Source organism: Xyrauchen texanus, chromosome 27, assembly GCF_025860055.1.
Source record: "Xyrauchen texanus isolate HMW12.3.18 chromosome 27, RBS_HiC_50CHRs, whole genome shotgun sequence".
Taxonomy (NCBI): domain Eukaryota; kingdom Metazoa; phylum Chordata; class Actinopteri; order Cypriniformes; family Catostomidae; genus Xyrauchen; species Xyrauchen texanus.
The window spans coordinates 40,962,292-40,985,706 of NC_068302.1; the positions used below are offsets into that span (position 1 = coordinate 40,962,292).

The following is a 23,415-nucleotide window of genomic DNA, read 5'->3' on the forward strand; positions in this document are numbered from 1 at the left end:
TTACTGTGTGTTGACAATAGGTTTGATTGTTTGCTAAATGTTTCTCTTTCAGATTTATGATCAGGAGGGCACGTTACAGCACTTTATTGACGGTAATGAACCCAGTAAATCCAGCTGGATGAGATACATCCGATGTGCCAGACACTGTGGAGAGCAGAACATGATGGTGGTGCAGTACAGGTACAGTACACATTACTAATGTACACATGATCCACTGCTTCTAAACTGGCCAGTCGTGACCCAGAAATGGAGCACAGGTCTCCTGTGACCCGTATTGTGCAATATGAGGACACTGGAGGGGGTAATTAAAGGTATTGTAACATGTACACTGGCGGCCAAAAGGGTGGAATAATGTTCAGATTTGACTGTTTGGGAAGGAAATTGGTGCTTTAATTTACTAAAGTGTCATTCAGCTGATCACAGAGTAAGTCAGGACATTCACCATCACTATTACAAAAATAGTGTAATTTTTGATCATTTTGAACAGCTTATCCACGAGTAATCATGCTAAATTGATCATTTGATACTAGGAAATCACTTGCCATTATATCAAACACAGCTGACAGATATTTGGATCATTAACTGAAGCTGAACATCATCTTTGAGTTGCGCAGTGTGCAATAGACTGACATGTCTTACGCTCAATTTTAGGGCAGAAATGGCGACAGCTACCCGTCACATGACCTGAGGTTGCAAAGGTTGAACTACAAATATCAGAGGAAGGGGTTGCACAATTTTAATTTTAATCATGGTCTATTTAATTTATTTATGTTTCCCTGATAAGAGGTATATTACAAAGTCAACGTTGTTTTTCGCAACGTACCTTATTTATGATTCTGGCTGAGTGCGCAGAGCACGTCTGGTGACATTGTGCCCACACACATACAAAAAGCAAGAGAGGAGGAGGCTTAGGGTGCTTCTCAAACGGAAGGGTGCAGCCTAGTAAGACTGTGTCCTTCTTAGTCTGTAGACTAGAGTCCTCCTCAACACTCGCACTAGAACGAGACGGTCTCGTAAGTGTGCATGGAGAACCATAAGCTTAAAGCCATGTGATATTTAACTTTATTTGGAAAACCTATGAAAAATATGTCATTAATCCCTTAATTATATTAGCAAAATGTTCTATTCACAAAACTAGTCATGCAAAAAAGACTTTATTGGGGGTCTGGGTATCTCAGCGAGTGTTGACGCTGACTATCACACCTGGAGTCGTGAGTTTAAATTCTGGGCGTGGTGAGTGATTCCAGGTCTCCTTAGCAACCAAATTGGCCCAGTTGCTAGGGAGGGTAGAGTCACATGGGGTAACCTCCTCGTGGTCACTATAATGTGGTTCTCGCTCTCGGTGGGGCGTGTGGTTGTCCGTGGATGCTGCGGAGAATAGCGTGAAGCCTCCACGCGCACTACGTCTCCACGGTAACACACTCAGACGTGGAGGCAACTGAGATTCGTCCTCCACCACCTGGATTGAGGCAACTTGCTACACCACCACGAGAACATGGAGTGCATTGGGAATTTGGGCGTTCCAGATTGGGGAGAAAAAAAGAGAAAATTTGGTTACACATGTGACTCTACCCTCCCTAGCAACCGGGCCAATCTGGTTACCCCATGTGACTACCCTCCCTAGCAACCGGGCCAATTTGGTTACCCCATGTGACTCTACCCTCCCTATTAACCAGGACAATTTGGTTACACCATGTGACTCTACCCTCCCTATTAACCAGGACAATTTGGTTACCCCATGTGACTCTACCCTCCCTAGCAACCGGGCCAATTTGGTTACCCCATGTGACTCTACCCTCCCTATTAACCAGGACAATTTGGTTACACCATGTGACTCTACCCTCCCTAGCAACCGGGCCAATTTGGTTACCCCATGTGACTCTACCCTCCCTATTAACCAGGACAATTTGGTTACACCATGTGACTCTATCCTCCCTAGCAACCGGGCCCATTTGGTTACCCCATGTGACTCTACCCTCCCTAGCAACCGGGCCAATTTGGTTACCCCATGTGACTCTACCCTCCCTATTAACCAGGACAATTTGGTTACACCATGTGACTCTATCCTCCCTAGCAACCAGGCCAATTAGTTTACCCCATGTGACTCTACCCTCCCTAGCAACCGGCCCAATTTGGTTGCTAAGGAGACCTGACTGGAGTCACTCTGACCCTGGATTCAAACTCATGACTCCAGCTGTGACTTTTTTTTACATTTATAGAGAAACGGCTACATTTAATTCCTTTTTTGCCAAAATGCTTCAATTCGCCCAGCTCTCCTATCCAGGTTTCATGAGAGAAGCTTGTTCATGGATAGCCTGACGCACATTTGCGCGAGACACGACGTACGTGCAATACTGGAAGTTCTCGTACGAACATGCATTTCACGTGCTGAAGTGGATGTGTGTCTCACTTGATGTCTACAGTTGATGTTGCACAGAAGTGCTTGTGAGCTTGGAGATGTTCCCCTGTGAGCACACGATCAGGACGAGACAGTGTTGTAGGCTGACATGTTTCATCCGACCGCTGGATCAACTTCCATATGTTTTGATTTGCAATATCTAAATGGAATTCTCTTCAAAGCCGCTCGTGATGGATGAAGCTCGAGCCGCTGTGTTGTTTCGCGCTGACAATAATGTTCATTGGCATGTGTGCTGGGACACCCCGCCTCTGTCTTTATGAGTCATCCAACCACAATACTAAATACATGTCATCACGGGGAATGTTATCCAAGACGGAGGGGAAAACTGGCCTTTGATGTGTGCCGTGATTTGTGCGCGTTTTGGAAGTGACGGCAGGCTTGTAAGAGACAGTGCTGGTTTACACTCCGAAAGTGTGCGAGACCACCCATCGCTCGGAAAACAGGCCTCTCTCAGCGCCACGCCGACTCATTGAGTCCCACTACATTTATTTGTGTGTTCCAGTGTGTTTATATGGAGTGAAGCTGAACTGAGGGGATAAAGTACATGCTACAGCCGTGTGTTTCTCATGCTGTGTTTTCTCTCCTGTGGGTTACAAAATGTTTTTGATTTATGGGCTCGACGCTTCTTTTATTTTGATGTTGTGGTGGAAAGAATGAATCAAATGTACCGATCTCAGCACTTCAGAAAAGACCAAAGAGCTGATTGTCAAAAATGTGTAGCTTTTTCTCTTCAGGCCACGGCGGCTCTGATGAAACATAGCATTTATGTCTGTCAAAGCGTCGCTTTGTCCAGCGTTGAGGGTTAAGGTTTGGGTCAAATGAAATGAGGGTTTGAGGTTGAGGTTAGTCCAGTTATCCGCTCAAGGGGGTTTAATTGTTAAAAATTTAAACTCTTTTTCTCTAATGAAGGGTCTCTGAAATAATTATGGTCTATTTTTTTATTCGGTTTATTATATTTAAGAGATTTTTTCCTGGAAGAAATAAAAGTGTCACATGGTTAATTTAACCCTTTAAGTTCGGATGGGCCTTTCGGCTCAACATAATAAATAATCGTCAAAATATGAATAACTTCAGTCTTGACCAACACAAAATAGGACTCGTTTGAAAGCTTAGAAGCTCCAATGCATGTAGATATTATGACCAAAACTGAACAAATGCTTTAAAATTTGCAAATAAATCAGAAATGTTACATTTTGAACATTTATGTAAAAATGTTGCACTGAACATATTATTGCAATCTGTAAAAACATCAAACTGATCAAATATTCATGTGTCATATGTTGTTGGAAAGCTCTTAAAGAGTAAAATACAACCAGACTATTTGTTTTACTTACAGACTAAAATATAGCGAGTAACGGCTAAATATATGTCTTTGAAAATTACATTGGTGTTGCTTATATGTTGCATTTTCACTTATAACGTCACTGAATATAAACAGAACATAAAATATCACATATGATTATTTAGAGTCAGTGATTATCTTTCAATCGAGTCCACACACAAGATAATCAGATGTATAGATCATTAGATAATCCACATGAAGCACAATGTTACATATGACCACCAGGAGATGGCGCCAAATACACGACACAGACTCAATGATGACTCAAATGACACAGAATGAAACTCATTCTGTGAAATCTCATCACTAAAATCATGTCTGCATGCTATGCAAACCTTTAGTCATTGTTGTGTTTGCATGTGTAATTAGTTCTTATGTACAATTATTATCTTTATCTGTTTGGAGATGTTTTTGGACACTATGATACATTATATTTGTAACTTTAGATCGCTTTGTCGTATCAATACAAAACTGGTCTCAGATACAGTCGACACGATTGGGAAGAAAACAAAAGTGGTTTTTCGGAGCCACATTATTTACACTCAGAGATATATACCGGTAATGTCAAATAAGAAAAATATTTAAATATTGTTTTTGTCGAGTTATAAGCCTTTAATTTTGGGAATATCGCTGAAACAGGAAATCTATAAAAACACCTTCAGAGCTTAAAGTTTGAAGTGTAATTTTCACAAAAAAATTATTTTGTATTTTAAATCACTGTTTTAATGTTCTCCATGTGTGTGCTTGTATTTCAGATCGTGTATATTCTACCGGGCGTGTTCTGATATTCCTCGCGGATCTGAACTGCTGGTTTGGTATAACGACAGTTACACGTCTTTCTTCGGGATCCCGCTGCAGTGCGTCGCACAAGATGAAAACTGTGAGTCTGTTTCTACCGGTTTCACATCTTATCAAATACATTAGCTAGTCCAGATATTTATTGCAATAGTTTGCCCAAAAATGATAATTCTCTCTCATCATCATATCGTCTCAGACTTGTATGACTGTCTCTCTTCTGTGGAACACAAACAGAGATATTTGAGATATGAGGTGAATATATCCATACAACACAAGTCAATGGTGACCAGACTTTCAAGCTCAATTACTCAATTACAAGTGATCTGCACGTGTCAATGATGTAACAGACAAATAATGACTTGAATACACCTCTGTTATCATGAACATGATTGTCATGTGGTGTAACCAGCAAGAAAACTCCTTTAGACCCTCATGACTGTGTGTGAAGTTTTTAAATAATATCACACATTTTTCATTTTTATAAAAATGCACATTGTGTTCAGGTCATTTGGAGTAAACTTGACTGAAATATGCATGATATTTGTGAAAACAATAAATACAAAATGCATCTTGATAAATGTGTTTGAAACGTTTTTGAAATGAATGATTAAGTTGCGTACTAGAGGTCGACTGATGGTGAAATTAGTGTGGAAATATTCACCAAATTAAGCTTTTTATAGCCTATATATTCACCAGAGATGTAGGTTTTTGGCTACAGATGAACATGAATAAAAAATAAAGATCTGTAACAATTTGTGTTTTTTGCAATAACCGATAGACTCGCAGACTTGAGTGACATTTAAGATGACATTTATTTGATGAATATAAACAGAAATGTGATGTCTCTGTTTGGCGTAAGCCCCGTCTGGCGGTCAGGAGGAGTCATATCCTGATGGAGATAGGAGGCAGGGGTGAGGAGCCGACCCCCGTGCAGGACGGGACTCAACAGGTGGTGGTGGGGTGGAGGAGGTTGCCATGTTGGCACACTGAAACAGCAATGTGATTGTGAGCGGACTCATAAAGCAATCCTTACATGTGACTGGCTAATGGTGCGATGAAGAACAGCTGCTAGTCATCCCGCTAGAACTATGCTGTGCTTACATTTACAAAAACAACTATCGGCACTGATTAATCGGTAAACCGATATATCGGTTAACCCCTGTTGCATACACTCTCATGTATTCAAGTTGCAAAAGTGTTTTAATACCTTTTACTTGATGGTTACACCACATGACATTTTTATGTATAATGCCAAATTGGACACAAATATTACATTTCTATGAAATTTTTTCTCTCTCCCCAATCTGTAACGCCCAATTCCCAATGCACTCCAAGTCCTCGTGGTGGCGTAGTGACTCGCCTCAATCCGGGTGGCGGAGGACGAATCTCAGTTGCCTCCGCGTCTGAGACCGTCAATCCGTGCATCTTTTCATGTGGCGCGTTACCGTGGAGACGTATCGCATGTGGAGGCTTCATGCTATTCTCCGCGGCATCCACACACAACTCACCACACGCCACACCGAGAGCGAGAACCACATTATAGCGACCACGAGGAGGTTACCCCATGTGACTCTACCCTCCCTAGCAACCGGGCCTTGGTTGCTAAGGAGACCTGGCTGGAGTCACTCAGCACGCCCTGGATTCAAACTCACTCCAGGTGTGATAGTCAGCGTCAATACTCGCTGAGATACACATAAACTAGATTTTTACAAGATTTATTATTTTTATCAACACAGACATCCTTATTTGTCAATGACCCGCATGCGTCTGGCATTAGGAAGTGTAATCGAGCTTGAAATCCTGATCATGCCTAGATTGTCATGTCAAGATTTATAGTGAAAATTGAGATTTGGTCTGTTTTCACCCAAAACCGCTTTAGAAGACATGGATTAAACCGTTTGGATTGCTTTAATGCTGCCTTTATGTGCTTTTTGAAAGTGTTGGTCACCATTCACTTGCAGACAGCATATCTCCATTAAAATATTTTCGTTTGTGTTCGGCCAAAGAAAGCAAGTCATACGAGTTTGAGACGGAATAAGGGTGAATTTTCATTTTTGGGTGAACTGTTCCTTTAAGATGCAATGACATGTTCCTCAAGGACTGGCCCGTACCCGGGGCCCGTACCGGGCCCGTAAGATCCAAGTTATGCCACTGGTGATGCTCGTGTGTGAATTACAAAAGTGTTTATTTCTTTCATATACAGAATAAACATCAAATATCTCTCACATCTGGTTGTCATAATGTTTAATCAGCGCTACATGGACAAAGTTGACCCGGAATAGTGTTCAGTTCCCAGGACAGGACTGTGTATCTTTTAATATTGAGTTCATGACTGTTCCACACCGGCCCTGTGTCGGTTTTGGCCTCGTCCGTTTTCACCCACATCACAGATTTGGATGTTTAGCTGCGGCGCTGGTGCATTTTAGGTCAACAGTATTTTAGTCTCCCAAGAATTCGTGAAACATTCTGCAATTATTTCTGTCCAGCTCGCTGGCCAATAGAAATCCTGGAGTTGAGACAGTGTCTGACAGCTCAGTGTTTACACGAGACTTTATGACTTCAGTCTGGTTGTGTTTTGTTTAGAGAAGTCTCTTTTCTTCCAAACTCTCCTCTAAAGTGTGTTGTATGATTTGATAGATGTGATACTGTAAATGCTAGAAACTCTGCGAGGAGAGACATGAAGTCTTCAGTTGAGTTTGTTATCCCGTCTAATCCCAAGAACTGCTGAAGAAAGACCTGAGGAAAACTGTCCCAAATCTAAAAGGGCTTGTTGATGCATTTCATTCATGACATTTTGACAAAGTGTTTGTCTCTCAGAAACTCTTCTAATGGTGAGGAAAAAGTTTCACATTTCACATTTTTTTATGTTGCAGTCAGTGAATGAATATTGAAATGGAATTCTTAAAGGGACAGTACACCCAAAAATGAAAATTCTCTCATCATTTACTCACCCTCATGCCTTCTCAGATGTGTGTGACTTTCTTTCTTCTTCTCAACACAAATGAAGCTTTTTAGTAGAATATCTCAGCTCTGTTGGTCCATACAATGCAAGTGAATGGTGACCAGAACTTTGAAGCTCAAAAAAGCACATAAAGGCAGCATAAAAGTAACCCATAAGACTCCAGTGGTTTAATCCATGCCTTCAGAAGTGATATGATAAGTGTGGTTGAGAAACAGATCAATATTTCAGCCCTTTCTTACCATGAGTTCTCCTCCCTGCCCAGTAGGTGGCGATATGCACGAAAAATGCAAATCTTTTTCTCACTCACACCTATCATATCACTTCTGCAGTCATGGATTAAACCAATGGAGTCTTATGGATTACTTTTATGCTGCCTTTATGTGCTTTTTGGAGCTTCAAAGTTCTGGTCACCATTCACTTGCCTTGTGTGAACCTACAGAGCTGAAATATTCTTCTAAAAATCTTTGTTTACTTTAAACTTCTCTCCGAAAACTGAAGTATCCTCCATGTACACGCTGGGCTGAAATCTGTGTGTATTTTCAAAAATGTAACATTCTTCTGCGGCCTGAAGCTCAGCAGCGATCAAACACGTTACTGGCACACAGATGCACTCTTCATATTTTACTGCATTCAATGTGCCCGCTTTATTAAATCAGGAAGGTCTAACGGTCTCCCACATGTCTCGTCTTACAGTCGGGTAATGTGATGTTTATGTACACAGCGTGTTGCGTGATGAAGAATGTGGTATGTGGTGTCTATAGAAGTGTTTCTCCTATGCCGTGCTGAATGTAAAGTTTCATATGAATCTCTTGTCTTTAGAAGAGTTCATCTTCAGTGTAGCAATAGAAATATTGAAGACAGCGCAGCTCACTTCAGCCATATTACCACAAACAGATAATTAACATGCCATGGGCTGACAATAGGAAAATTAAACATTGTGTAAATGCAAAAACAAAAATTGTGATTTACACATTTGACTTTTAATGGGATTAATCTTTGAAACTGCATTGAGAAGTCTGTGTGGTGTGTTATTGTTTTTTGAGGATGAGTTCATGTTACACAACCCGTCCATGTTGGCATCTGTCTAATTTGACGAGCTTCTACAAAGTGACAGATGAATTTGTGCCTAAATACTGTCGTTTGATTGGATGCACGACAGTTCTAGACCATTTTGACTAGGGGGGCCAGGGTGGGGCCAGGTGTGCTTGTAGGGGGGCATCTGCATTATACCTTAAATGTCCCCTGTACACATATAAAACCTAATTTTATTTTATCCCCAATTTGTAACGCCCAATTCCCAATGCGCTCTAAGTTCTCGTGGTGGCGTAGTGACTCGCCTCAATCTGGGTGGAGGAGGATGAATTGTTTGCCTCTGCAATCTGCGCATCTTATCACGTGACTTGTTGAGTGTGTTACCGTGGAGACATAGCACGTGTGGAGGCTTCACGCTATTCTCCGCGGCATCTCACCACACGCCCCACCGAGAGCGAGAATCACATTATAGCGACCACAAGGAGGTTGCCCCATGTGACTCTACCCTCCCTAGCAACCGGGCCAATTTGGTTACCCCATGTGACTCTACCCTTCCTAGCAACCGGGCCAATTTGGTTACCCCATGTGACTCTACCCTCCCTAGCAACCGGGCCAATTTCGTTACCCCATGTGACTCTACCCTCCCTAGCAACCAGGCCAAATTGGTTACCCCATGTGACTCTACCCTCCCTAGCAACCGGGCCAATTTGGTTACCCCATGTGACTCTACCCTTCCTAGCAACCAGGCCAATTTGGTTACCCCATGTGACTCTACCCTCCCTAGCAACCGGGCCAATTTGGTTACCCCATGTGACTCTACCCTCCCTAGCAACCGGGCCAATTTTGTTACCCCATGTGACTCTACCCTCCCTAGCAACCAGGCCAAATTGGTTACCCCATGTGGCTCTACCCTCCCTAGCAACCAGGCCAATTTGGTTACACCCCATGTGACTCTACCCTCCGTAGCAACCGGGCCAATTTGGTTACCCCATGTGACTCTACCCTCCCTAGCAACCGGGCCAATTTGGTTACCCCATGTGACTCTACCCTCCCTAGCAACCAGGCCAATTTGGTTAACCCATGTGACTCTACCCTCCTTAGCAACCTGCCCAATTTGGTTAACCCATGTGACTCTACCCTCCCTAGCAACCGGGCCAATTTGGTTACCCCATGTGACTCTACCCTCCCTAGCAACCGCGCCCATTTGGTTACCCAATTTGACTCTACCCTTCCTAGGAACCGGGCCAATTTGGTTACCCCATGTGACTCTACCCTCCCTAGCAACCGGGCCAATTTGGTTACCCCATGTGACTCTACCCTCCCTAGCAACCGGGCCAATTTTGTTACCCCATGTGACTCTACCCTCCCTAGCAACCAGGCCAATTTGGTTACACCCCATGTGACTCTACCCTCCGTAGCAACCGGGCCAATTTGGTTACCCCATGTGACTCTACCCTCCCTAGCAACCGGGCCAATTTGGTTACCCCATGTGACTCTACCCTCCCTAGCAACCGGGCCAATTTGGTTGCTAAGGTGACCTGGCTGGAGTCACTCAGCACACCCTGGTTTCAAACTCACGACTCCAGGTGTGATAGTCAGTGTCTATACTCGCTGAGATACACAGAACCCCATTAACAGCAGCATTAAGTAAGAAGGGGATTCAGAACAGTTTTTGCATCTATAATGATCATTAAGTATTCAAAGTGGCCTCAATCTGTTTCCATGATGCTGACTCTTCAATGACACTGTTTGTGACAGTCTGCATGAGTACACATTCTCACTTGTGTTTGTGTTTTGTGTAACAGTGAACGTGCCGTCTACTGTAATGGAGGCGATGAGCCGTCAGGAAACCCTTCAGCCCTTCAGTAAGAGTCCCAAATCCTCCTCGCTGGTTCTGCTGCGTTCGATGGTGTTCCCTCAGTCGTCCTGCTCACGGAGCTTCTCCCTCCTGGACAAGAGCATCCACAACGAGTCCGGCTTAAACCAGATGAGCTCCAAAAACCAGCGCGTGCTGGCGAGCCCCACGTCCACCAGTCAGCTGAGTTCAGAGTTCAGCGACTGGCATCTGTGGAAATGCGGCCAGTGCTTCAAAACCTTCACGCAACGCATTCTACTGCAGATGCACGTGTGCACACAGAACCCTGACAGGTGAGATACGCCTCACTAATCTTTATTACCTAGCAGCGCTTCCACCAGGAGATCTACACCTGTGTAACACACCTGAAGTATGATCTGATTGGCTAGTTTATCAAATCTTCCATCGTATTGACTGACTGCGTGCTCACTCGGGTGATTTATTGAAATATAATGTTTCATGAAAACTGGAGTGTCACAGAGTCCAAACAGCACAAACGTGGCAGCGGTTGCTGGAGAACACGGATAATTTTCATGAAGCGTGCATGATTGGGGCCGCCCGTTGGCATGTAGACGTCTGCGCAGATGTGTGTTGTTGTAACGTCATGACCTGTGATGATGAGAGATCTTTCTAGAACATTGAATATTTTCAGTGATTGTTAGATCAACATCAGCGTGATCTAGCAGACACGTCAGTGTGGTTAAAGTGAAGCCGTGACCAGCTCACATGTTCACTCAAGAACTAAATCATGCGATTGAATTAATGCCGCTGGTGAAAAACATGGAATGAGCTTTAAGAGTCCAGCTGCGGCTCTAGAATGAGGGATGCAAACTGTCTGAACTCCAAACATCTGCAGATTTCTTACAAATGCCTTTTTTTGAGTCTCGTAGTTCATGTTACTCTACTTACATTTTTCCATGATGATTTTCACGTGTCTCGTTGTTTGTATCATGGCAGTATAATCAGTACAACGCACAACGTCTATCCTATTTTTGTGCAAAGGCTAATTCTATGTGCAATATTTCGTGCCTGTGCAAAGCACTTGTGTGTCACTTAATCAAGATAATTAATAACACTTACATTCTCTATCATTTAACGGAGCGAACGTGCAAATCCTGACACGAATCTCATCTTCCATGCGTATCGTAAGTCCATTTTTACATGTACATTTATGCATTTGGCAGACGCTTTTATCCAAAGTGAATTACAGTGCACTTATTACAGGGACAATCCCCCCAGAACAACCTGGAGTTAAGTGTCTTACTCAAGGACACAATGGTGGTGACTGTGGGGATCAAACCAGCAACCTTCTGAGTACCAATGTATTATACAGAGCACTTATTACAGGGACAATCCCCCCGGAGCAACCTGGAGTTAAGTGTCTTACTCAAGGACACAATGGTGGTGACTGTGGGGATCAAACCAGCAACCTCCTGATTACCAATGTATTATACAGAGCACTTATTACAGGGACAATCCCCCCGGAGCAACCTGGAGTTAAGTGTCTTACTCAAGGACACAATGGTGGTGACTGTGGGGATCAAACCAGCAACCTTCTGAGTACCAATGTATTATACAGAGCACTTATTACAGGGACAATCCCCCCGGAGCAACCTGGAGTTAAGTGTCTTACTCAAGGACACAATGGTGGTGGGTGTGGGGATCGAACCAGCAACCTCCTGATTACCAGTTATGTGCTTTAGCCCACTCTGCATATCACACCACTATTTCTATTCATTGCACACAGTCCGCTTAAACTAGCAACTTATGCATGTGCCGTCTTTGTTTATATCACTGGTGTTTGATGGGATGGACTATATAATAGGATGCAGATGCTGCAATAACCGGAGAAGAACCTCTGAATTAAATGTCACTTGACGTGGCCCATTAACCCACTTGTGCATAGACGTATGCATGCATTACTAACCGGCATGCTTTTAGGGTCTAGTGGAGTGATGGTGGTGGCGTAGTGGGCTAAAGCACATAACTGGTAATCAGAAGGTTGCTGGTTTGATCCCCACAGTCACCATGTGTCTGAGTAAACACTCCAGGTTGTTCGGGATTGTCCTAATAAGTGCTCTGTATAATCATTGGTACTCAGAGGTTGCTGGTTTGATCCCCACAGTCACCACCATTGTGTCCTTGAGTAAGACACTTAACTCCAGGTTGCTCCGGGGGGATTGTCCCTGTAATAAGTGCTCTGTAAGTCTCTTTGGATAAAAGCGTCTGCCAAATGCATAAATATAATTGTAAATATCTAAACACGTATTGCAACATCTCTAAACCTAATTAAATACAGCAGAGGAGGTATTGGAGATTTTCTGCTTAGCTCTATTTTCTCTGGTGCATATAAACCTATAAATCAGCCGCTGAAGTCTCACAGAAATCCACACGGCAAAGGTGATGTAGAGGAAAACACATGCCACTTATTCAATAAACTAATATTCATAGAGAAGAAAAATGTTTGTGGGATTCCCGAGCAGATGAAGTCAATGTGAGGCTTTGTCAATATTCAACTTTATGACCCTGAGGTGCAGATCAAATTCAGCTGAACAAGGGAATCTGAGATCGCCGGCTGTTGGACTCACTGAATCGGTTTCAAATGAGCTCACGTATTCTTTACGGCCTTTGGCTTATACTAACGTATTGATGTTTAGTTTATATGTGCATTTTAGAGCGGATAAATGATCTGATCATCGCTGATGTGTTTTGCTGACGTCTCGTCTGGACTCCAGCTTCTTTTGAACACATCAATCATTATGATGTCATAATTCATTAATGAGTCGAGCCCCCAAACGAGCAATTCATTCCAGTATTGAGCAGTGAATCACAAAATACTGCCTCTAACAAGCTGCTTACTTTAAATATGAGATCTAGATATCTGCTGTGTTTGGAAACACGTGCGCATCATTATTACTCATTTAATGACATGTAGAAGTCTTAGTTTTGATACAGTTCTGTTGCAGGAAGGTTTTGGCTTCTGCAGGTGCAGCTGGTCTTTACTGGAGGTCCAGAGAGTTTATTTATGTTCTTGCAGCGGGCCACTGCAGTAATAAACAATAACTGGACATTAATCACCAGTGCTGCTGTAGTTAATACTCCACAAACATTCATCATGTTAACATATTCACTGCAATCACTGCATCTCCAGCCCAAAAACTGCAGTATGACTGTGATTACTGTGAATACTGCCACTGAAGGCTCTTGTGCCAACAATATATATAAATATTTTATTCTATTTTATTTATTTTATTATAATTATTTTTTATTATTGAATTTAATTTTTCCCATAACAGACTTGAACTTTTGGGTTATTTCACGTCAAATCAACCACATTTTTTAAACTTCCGTGACTGAAATGTATTATTTAAGAAAGATAAACATAAATAAAAATACAGGTAAAGAAAACCTTATAAAGGTGTCGGTATCATTATGTGATACACAGAGATAGGTTGGTCTATCACTTAATCAATATATCTTTAAAATGAATAAACCTCATTGCACTATATCCCAATTGTGTGTCCAAAAATGTGAGAAATATTTTTTTTGGTGTGTTGTTTTTCCAACAATGGCGTGCTTATAACTCCAGAAGTATTAACCATTTAAGCTCTGAATATGTTTTTAAAGATTTATTGTTTCAGTGGCATACACAAAATAAATAAGCATAAAATTTACTTTTTTTTTATTTGTTTTATTTGACATTATATATCTCACGGTGTAAATAAGGCGGCTCCGAAAAACCACTTTTGTTTTTTTCCCAATCATGTCAACTGAATCTGAGACCATTTTTGTGTTGATTCGACAAAGCGATCAAAAGTTCCAACATTACAAATATAATTGATCATAGTGTCCAAAAACATCTCCAAACAAATAAAAGATAATAATTGTACATAAGAACTAATTACACATGCAAACACAACAATGACTAAAGGTTTGCATAGCATGCAGACATGATTTTAGTCATGAGATTTCACAGAATGAGTTTCATTCTGTGTCATTTGAGTCATCATTGAGTCTGTGTCGTGTATTTGGCGCCATCTCCTGGTGGCCATATGTAACATTGTGCTTCATGTGGTTTATCTAATGATCTATACATCTGATTATCTTGTGTGTGGACTCGATTGAAAGATAATCACAGACTCTCAATAATCATATGTGATATGTTATGTTCCGTTTGACCATTTTGTTTGTATGCCACATTTTCGCTTATAACTTCACACAAAATAAAGGCATATATTTAGCTGTTACTCGCTATATTTTAATCTGTGAGTAAAACAAATAGGCCGGTTGTATTGTACTCTTTAAGAGCTTTCCAACAATATATGACACATGACTATTTGATCAGTTTGATGTTTTTACTGATTGTAGTTTTTAATATATTGCCGATGATTTTGGGGCTCACCCGAGCTTAAAGGGTTAAAGATATCTTGTAACACTTTATAATAAGGTTCCATTGGTTAACATGAGTTTATGCAGTAGGTATCATAAAGTAACAACGAACAGCATTTATTTATATTTGTTAATATTACTTAATACTATTTAACACAAATACTGCTATTCCTTTAAATGCATGTTCATATACATTAACTAATGTAAACATATAACCCAAACGTATCACTATATGTTGAAATGAACATTAACTAAAATTAATAAATGCTGTAAAATTATTGTTTATTGTTAAGAAAAGTAACTTTATTGTCTTTATAGATTCAGAATAAACGTTCCTTTTTTAATGATATTGTTAAATAGATCATTATATGGTTAAATCCCAGAGAAATGAATCTCTCGCTTTTAATCATTTATATTTGAAATGTGCATCACATGGTATGAAACGTTTATTTCTTGTCCAACAAAACAAAGTTGTGAAGAACAAATAATGTTATAACTAGAAATGCACCTTTAATTATTCACATAAAACAAGTTCAAATCATCATTAGAGCATCAAACACAAACGATCCTGAAACTCTGGAAGTGCCCAAAATCTCAATCATGTTCTCCTTCTGAATCCTTTAAGATGAAATGCTCAAACGGAGAAAGAAAGAAATGTGTGTGTCACCAAAAACCTTTTAGAAGTGCATGGCTGACTCTGACTCTGTTTTAAAGTTGACTTATGGAGTTCAAGGAAGAACTTTTGCCCCTGACAAAAACTGATCCGAATAATTGAGAATCAAGAGGGAGAATTATATAAAACATCTTCACTCATATCTAATGATTTATTACATGATGAAAACACGTGTCGGGACGATCACGAGATCATTTCCCCAGTGAAAATATCAAAAAGGACATTTTGCTCGGGACCTCTGGATGAGGTGACACAGAATGTCCCTTTTGAGCTTCATGAGGTCAATAAAAGTGTTCGGAAATAATACAATCCTGATAAAGACTGTACAAGGACCTGATTGAAACAAGAGCTTAAAAACTCCCTCAAATATGATGTTATATTCTGTTTATATTTCATGAAGTTACAAGCAAAAACATGCAGCATTTAAGCAACACCATCATAATTGTCAAAGACATATATTTAGCTGTTACTCACTATATTTGTGTCTGTGAGTAAAACAAATAGTCTGATTGTATTTTACTCATTAAGATCTTTCCAATGACATATGACACATGAATATTTGATCAATCTGATGTTTTTACTGATTATTTTGTATAAATTGTCAAACTGGAACACTTCTGATCTGCCCGTCTGAGCTTAAAGGGTTAAAGTCATTATATTTAGACAAACAGAACCAACAACTGCAAAAACCACAGACAGAAATCCCTGTATTATATTTATTCTGATGTTCTGCACATCTATAACGTGATTCTACAAACTTCAAACCACAAAAACAATCAAAAAGTTCCATTTATTTCCATGTTTTTGGCCATTTAACATGTAAGCGTCATGTTATTCTTTAAAGTGCCGTAGAGTAGCACGTAAATAACATGTTATAGGAACGTGGCGACACTATATTGAAAAAAGTCCTTTTATTTATTTATTAAAAGTTCCATTTATTTCCATGTTTTTGGCCATTTAACATGAGGAAACATCGCAGTGGAACACTGTTGAACAGAAAGTGCTGCGACACATTTCGGCTTTTGCACAGAAAATACTTTTGACACGATCATTTAAAAAAAAAATGTTTTAATAAAATTCCTTTGTTCACATATGAAAAAAAAACATTTTCTTAATTAGTATTTTTGTCCTGATTTCCAGTGAAATCCTGAGAAAGACTGTACGAGAAAGTGACAAGTGGTTAAAAACCTTGATGACATTCTCCCTCAAATATGATGTCACAAAGATCAAAGCATTATTTTTAAAGGGGAAACATCGCAGTGTCACACTGTTAAAAGGACAAAAATTCTATTTTGCACAGTCGACATTCTTGATTGTTTAGCACAAAATGTAATTTCGACTTGTTCCTCCTTTTCTTTAAATGTGTGTTCCAGTGAGACACTTCCAATGCAAGTCAATGGGGTTTAATCTGTAAACATTCAAATACTGATTCAGAGGTATAGACACAAGACATAAACAATATGTGTGTTAATATGATTTTACTGTCATTAAATCACTTACTGACCACATCTGTGTGACATTACCAGGATTACAGGGTTCTGATGTCATAATGAAGTTGAGAATTAAATTAAAATTATTTCTTGTGGTAATCAACATTATGCCATAATTGCTTAACTTGTATAAACCCGGCGTATTCCATTAAAGCATATTAGACAACAAATGACATGATACGGTGTGTTAATTTGGGTCAAAACAAAATGTAGGTGAAATTAAATTTCATTTATTGCATTTGACTTGTTCAGATATACTGGCGATGCACTGATCTTACCTTTCACATAAAACATCCAATGGAGCATTTCACTCATGTAAAACGACTGTCAAGATGTTTTCTCTTTCCAGCAAATGAATAATGAGATTAATAAAAAAAGATAATTGTCAATTCATCTAATTATGCCTCTAAGTGCTTTCCGTTATTGTTTCTGATTGTCAATACATGAGCAATTTCTCTCCAGCCCTCCGTGATTAACTGGCACTTAACTCATAATTAACCTGATCGTTACCACATTCACAGCCGCAAACATGATCCGCGGCTCTTCCAATCGAGCGCTGGAAGGGTGGAAATATTGATAGATGACCCAGACGGTGTTCTCGCCCTGTTGTTGATGAGGGTCACGCTACCATGGTAACCGCATTGGGACATCCCATGTGTTTGTCTGTTCTGTGTCTGCAGACCGTATCAGTGTGGACACTGTTCTCAGTCGTTCTCTCAGCCGTCGGAGCTGCGGAATCACGTGGTGACCCACTCCAGCGACCGGCCCTTTAAGTGCGGCTACTGCGGCCGAGCGTTCGCCGGCGCCACGACCCTAAACAACCACATCCGCACGCACACGGGGGAGAAGCCTTTCAAGTAAGTAACAGTGAGTACCATCGTTTCTTAGAACATGTTTTTGTGCGGTTCTACCAGAGATATTCTACACAGAGAGATCAACCTCCACGCTTTTACCATTGTGAGAGCGTAACGGCCAATCATATGGCGGCTCACATCAATGGAGCGCGTTCAGAGTTTTGACAAGTCATTTAGGACGTCTACTTTGTGCATGACATGAGTAAATAGTTTACAGACCGATTGTGTCACTTTTAATTGACTATATTAATTCCAGTGGGTCAGAAGTTACATACACTAAGTTAACTGTGTCTTTAAGCAGCTTGGAAAATTCCAGAAAATTAAATCAAGCCTTTAGACAATTAGCCAATTAGCTTCTTATAGGCTAACTGGCTAATTGAAGTCAATTGGAGGTGTACCTGTGGATTTATTTTAAGACCAACCTTCAAACTCAGTGTCTCTTTGCTTGACATCATGGGAAAATCAAAAGAAATCAGACAAGACCTCAGAAAAACAATGTGGACCTCCACAAGTCTGGTTCATCCTTGGGAGCAATTTCCAAACCTCTGAAGGTGCCACGTTCATCTGTACAAACAATAGTACGGCAGTATAAACACCATGTGACCACACAGTCATCACACCGCTCAGGAAGGAGACGCATTCTGTCTCCTAGAGATGAACGTAGTTTGTGTGAAAAGTGCAAATCAATCCCAGAACAACAGCAAAGGACCTTGTGAAGATGCTGGAGGAAACAGGTGGACTTGTAGTCAAGACCGCCTAAACTGAGACCAATACACTACCAAGACCAGAGGGTATCAAGACCAAGACCAAGACCAAGTCGAGACCAAGTCGAGACCAAGACCGAGACCAAGACCGAGACCGGAGGGAAAAAACAATCTGAAAGTTCGTCGTTTTGTCGCTATGGTTACACACACAGACACACACACACACACACACACACACACACCGTTGGCGGTGCGCTCAAAGTCATCTGTCACTTGTGCAGTTACCCAAAATCTCGTTACTTAGCATGTAACGTTAGTTACACTCTTCACCAGGTTAACGTTAGTTACGTCCTTAGAGAGGCTTGCAAAAAATATGTCCCTAAATAACTTATACCGTACGTGTGAGAATTAGTTTCGCCGAATGCTTCTTTTTATTTAACGATGTGCAGAAGAACTCATTGTGTTCTACGAAAGCAAATTTTATGACCAAGGAATTCGCTGACATACTACTGACTGACTGTGCTCTTTACACTCTACGCTACACTCACTCACATAATGTTATATGGATGGATGAGCGCCAACAGCTGTGTCACAAAAAAATACATGTGATTGGTTGCATTTGAAGGGCACGAAATAATAATACTGTTGCATTATCGAACGTTGTGTCGTCGTGGATATTGTAGTATTGTATTGCTAAATCCCCCGACCACTATGTCGGTCTGAGACAGCGAGACCTAGACGAGACCGAGAGGTCCGAGACCAAGACAAGACCAAGACCAAAGACCGTCAAGGCCGTGACCAGACCGAGACCATGTAAAAGTGGTCTCGAGACCAAGACCGGTCTCAAGACATACATCACTAGAAACAGGTAGACGAGTATCTAGATCCACAGCAAAACGAGTCCTATATGGACATCACCTGAAAGGCTCAGCAAGGAAGAAGCCGCTGCTCCAAAACCACCATAATAAAGCCAGACTACAGTTTGCAAGTGCACATGGGGACAAAAATATAAAAAATGTCCTCTTGTCTAATGAAACCAAAATTTAACTGGTTGGCCATAATGACCATAATTATGTTTGGAGGGAAAAGGGTGAAGAACAGCATCCCAACAGTGAAGCATGGGGGTGCAGCATCATGTTGTGGGGGTGCTGCAGGAGGGACTGGTGCACTTCACTAAATAGATGATGACATCATGAGGAAGGAACATTATGTGGATATATTGAAGCAACATCTCAAGACATCAGACAGTAAGTTAAAGCTCGTCACAAATGGGTCTTCCAAATGGACAATGACCCCAAGCACACCTCCAGAGTTGTGGCACAATGGCTTAAGGACATTAAAGTCAAAGTGTTGGAGCGGCATCACAAAGTCCTGACCTCAATCTGAGGCCGACAAACCTGACTCGGTTACACCAGTTCTGTCTGGAGGAATGGGAGAAAATTCCAGCAACTTATTGTGAGAAGCTTGTGGAAGGAAACCCAAAATATTTGACCCAATTTAAACAATTTGAAGGCAAATATACCAAATACTAACAAAGTGTATGTTCACTTCTGACCCACTGGGAATGTGATGAAAGAAATAAAAGCTGAAATAAATAATTCTCTCGACTATTATTCTGACATTCACATTCTTATAATAAAGTCGTGATCTGAACTGACCTCAGACAGGGAATGTTTACTATCATTAAACGTCAGGAATGGTGAAAAACTGAGTTTAAATGGATTTGGCTCACAGTGCATCGGCAGATCTTGAGCAAAACTGTTTACAATCCAACAATTAACAGCACGTGTGGAGTTCACTCTGGCATTATTGAGTTATTCTTTACACCACAGATAAAAGGATGCTTGTCCAATCAGATTAGAGGAGCAGAACCGAGACCGCTGATATTCAGTGATGCTTCACAGCGCTTGCGTTTGGGGCGTTGCTGATGGGCTCTGATCATAGAGAGCATTTACGAAAGTCTCCAAATGAGAGATCGTAAACCATTTGCCATGCTAGGGGTCAACTGATGGGGCTTAAGAATGCAATATGTATATATTTATATAAATGATTGACACCTTATCGATAATACCAATTAAAGACTCAATTCTGTACCCATGCACATGTTGGCGGCTGGTTTCCGTCACATGTATGTGCATGTAAGAAGAGCACTCGTGATTGTGGCTGTCAATGGAGTGAACGGTCAATATGGTCAAAGATATAAATCCCTGAAAACAAAGAGTATTTTATATATATATACACTCACCTAAAGGATTATTAGGAACACATACTAATACTGTGTTTGACCCCCTTTCGCCTTCAGAACTGCCTTAATTCTACGTGGCATTGATTCAACAAGGTGCTGAAAGCATTCTTTAGAAATGTTGGCCCATATTGATAGGATAGCATCTTGCAGTTGATGGAGATTTGTGGGATGCACATCCAGGACACGAAGCTCCCGTTCCACCACATCCCAAAGATGCTCTATTGGGTTGAGATCTGGTGACTGTGGGGGCCATTTTAGTACAGTGAACTCATTGTCATGTTCAAGAAACCAATTTGAAATGATTCGAGCTTTGTGACATGGTGCATTATCCTGCTGGAAGTAGCCATCAGAGGATGGGTACATGGTGGCCATAAAGGGATGGACATGGTCAGAAACAATGCTCAGGTAGGCCGTGGCATTTAAACGATGCCCAATTGGCACTAAGGGGCCTAAAGTGTGCCAAGAAAACATCCCCCACACCATTACACCACCACCACCAGCCTGCACAGTGGTAACAAGGCATGATGGATCCATGTTCTCATTCTGTTTACGCCAAATTCTGACTCGACCATCTGAATGTCTCAACAGAAATCGAGACTCATCAGACCAGGCAACATTTTTCCAGTCTTCAACTGTCCAATTTTGGTGAGCTCTTGCAAATTGTAGCCTCTTTTTCCTATTTGTAGTGGAGATGAGTGGTACCGGTGGGGTCTTCTGCTGTTGTAGCCCATCCGCCTCAAGGTTGTGCGTGTTGTGGCTTCACAAATGCTTTGCTGCATACCTCGGTTGTAACGAGTGGTTATTTCAGGCAAAGTTGCTCTTCTATCAGCTTGAATCAGTCGGCCCATTCTCCTCTGACCTCTAGCATCAACAAGGCATTTTAAGCCCACAGGACTGCCGCATACTGGATGTTTTTCCCTTTTCACACCATTCTTTGTAAACCCTAGAAATGGTTGTGCGTGAAAATCCCAGTAACTGAGCAGATTGTGAAATACTCAGACCGGCCCGTCTGGCACCAACAACCATGCCACGCTCAAAATTGCTTAAATCACCTTTCTTTCCCATTCTGACATTCAGTTTGGAGTTCAGGAGATTGTCTTGACCAGGACCACACCCCTAAATGCATTGAAGCAACTGCCATGTGATTGGTTGATTAGATAATTGCATTAATGAGAAATTGAACAGGTGTTCCTAATAATCCTTTAGGTGAGTGTATATATATAGACACATGTTCATGAGCTTGGGCATTTGCAATCTCTTTTATTAAGAAATGAGTCCATCATTGTTGTGAATGAGCAGCGAAGGCAGACGAGGAGAAGCGGATCCAAGTGCAGTTCAACTTTATTGAGGAACAAACAAGGCAGGTACACGGAAAACACGAGAACAAAGGAAAAACCCTCAATGGGGAAATAAACACAAGACTGAGAAAACGGGCAGGGAACACATACCAGGCTAACAACATTCAACGATAGACACCGACTGAACAAACAGACAGGGTTTAAATACACGGACATGGAAAGACAGGAACCAATGAACAGACAGAACTCAAACAAGATAACAAGATAATAAACAGAAGCAGATGGCAAATTAACGAGGGCAGGTGCAAACAATGAACGGTGAACACGAAAGCTGACAAGGAGACTATGGAGTTAAACAAGGGACAAAAGTGAAAACTAAGGAGTTACAAAAGAAACAAAAATGATAAACAAAGGGTAACAGTGAGAACAAGACGAGGTAACCCTAACAATCATCCTATTTTAAAACTATTTACAGTCTGCTATCTGAACTAACTATCCCGATTCACTTCTAATTCACAAACTCTCGATCCGATTTTGATTCGATATCGCTTCATATGGGCATATTTCTGTTATACTGTCCATTTTGCTTAGATACTGTATTAACCCTTTAACGCCGCCTGAATTAAATTTGATATGCTAAATTCTAAAGCCTGTGCGTCATTAACATAATGCTAACTTTGCCGAAAATCCTGTTATCGTCAATGCATTAGATGTCTGCTGACGAGTTAGATGTTTATTTTTAAAACATTTATAAAAATGTTGCATGCACTTTTTAAAATGTGAAATCTGCTGATTTTAATAGAGTAAAAGTGACAGTAATGATTATATTGTCACTGATATTGTAAAATGAGTAATTGCTGAATATAAGCAACTTGTGCTTGGTTTAAATTTTGTATATTATTTTATTGATAACGCATGTTGAAATCCATGAATCAAATATGATACAACAGACTTTTGATGAATATCTCACAATCTCCATTATATTACATTCATTCACACCACATAAAAATCACAGATCTTTGAAAGTTGTGACGTATATATTTTATAAGATATAGTTAAAGTAATATTTCGGTGTATATTCATATATGCGGCGTGCTCCGTCATTATAAAGATCTCATTATTTTACATGATGATGATGATCTTACCAGAAGATCCTGAGACCAGCGAAACTTTTTGAAATGTCAATATAGTGTTTGGTGCATAAAATACAGCCGATAAATAAACAATGTTTTATTCATTTCAGTCCATATTTATAGAGCAACGAGAGGAAGTCGTCAAACATTTGGTATCTCTGAAAAGTCCAGAGAGTCTCTGATAATACCCCAAGATTTACCCCTGTAGAAAAACATACATA

The 23,415-nt window shown here is 40.8% G+C and overlaps 1 protein-coding gene across 4 annotated transcripts in view; it reads left to right on the plus strand.

Moving 5' to 3' along the window:
• Positions 1-23,415, plus strand: part of LOC127621084 (putative histone-lysine N-methyltransferase PRDM6) — a 51,495-nt gene that overhangs the window by 21,531 nt on the left and 6,549 nt on the right. For 2 of the 4 annotated variants that reach the window (XM_052094530.1, XM_052094531.1), the window contains exons 4-7: positions 53-180; positions 4,517-4,641; positions 10,359-10,701; positions 17,641-17,817. In XM_052094530.1, coding sequence (XP_051950490.1) covers positions 53-180; positions 4,517-4,641; positions 10,359-10,701; positions 17,641-17,817 — 773 coding nt within the window. Of the gene's footprint in view, positions 1-52; positions 181-4,516; positions 4,642-10,358; positions 10,702-17,640; positions 17,828-23,415 lie in introns of all 4 variants that reach the window. The other 2 variants (XM_052094532.1, XM_052094533.1) reach the window with 2 other exon arrangements.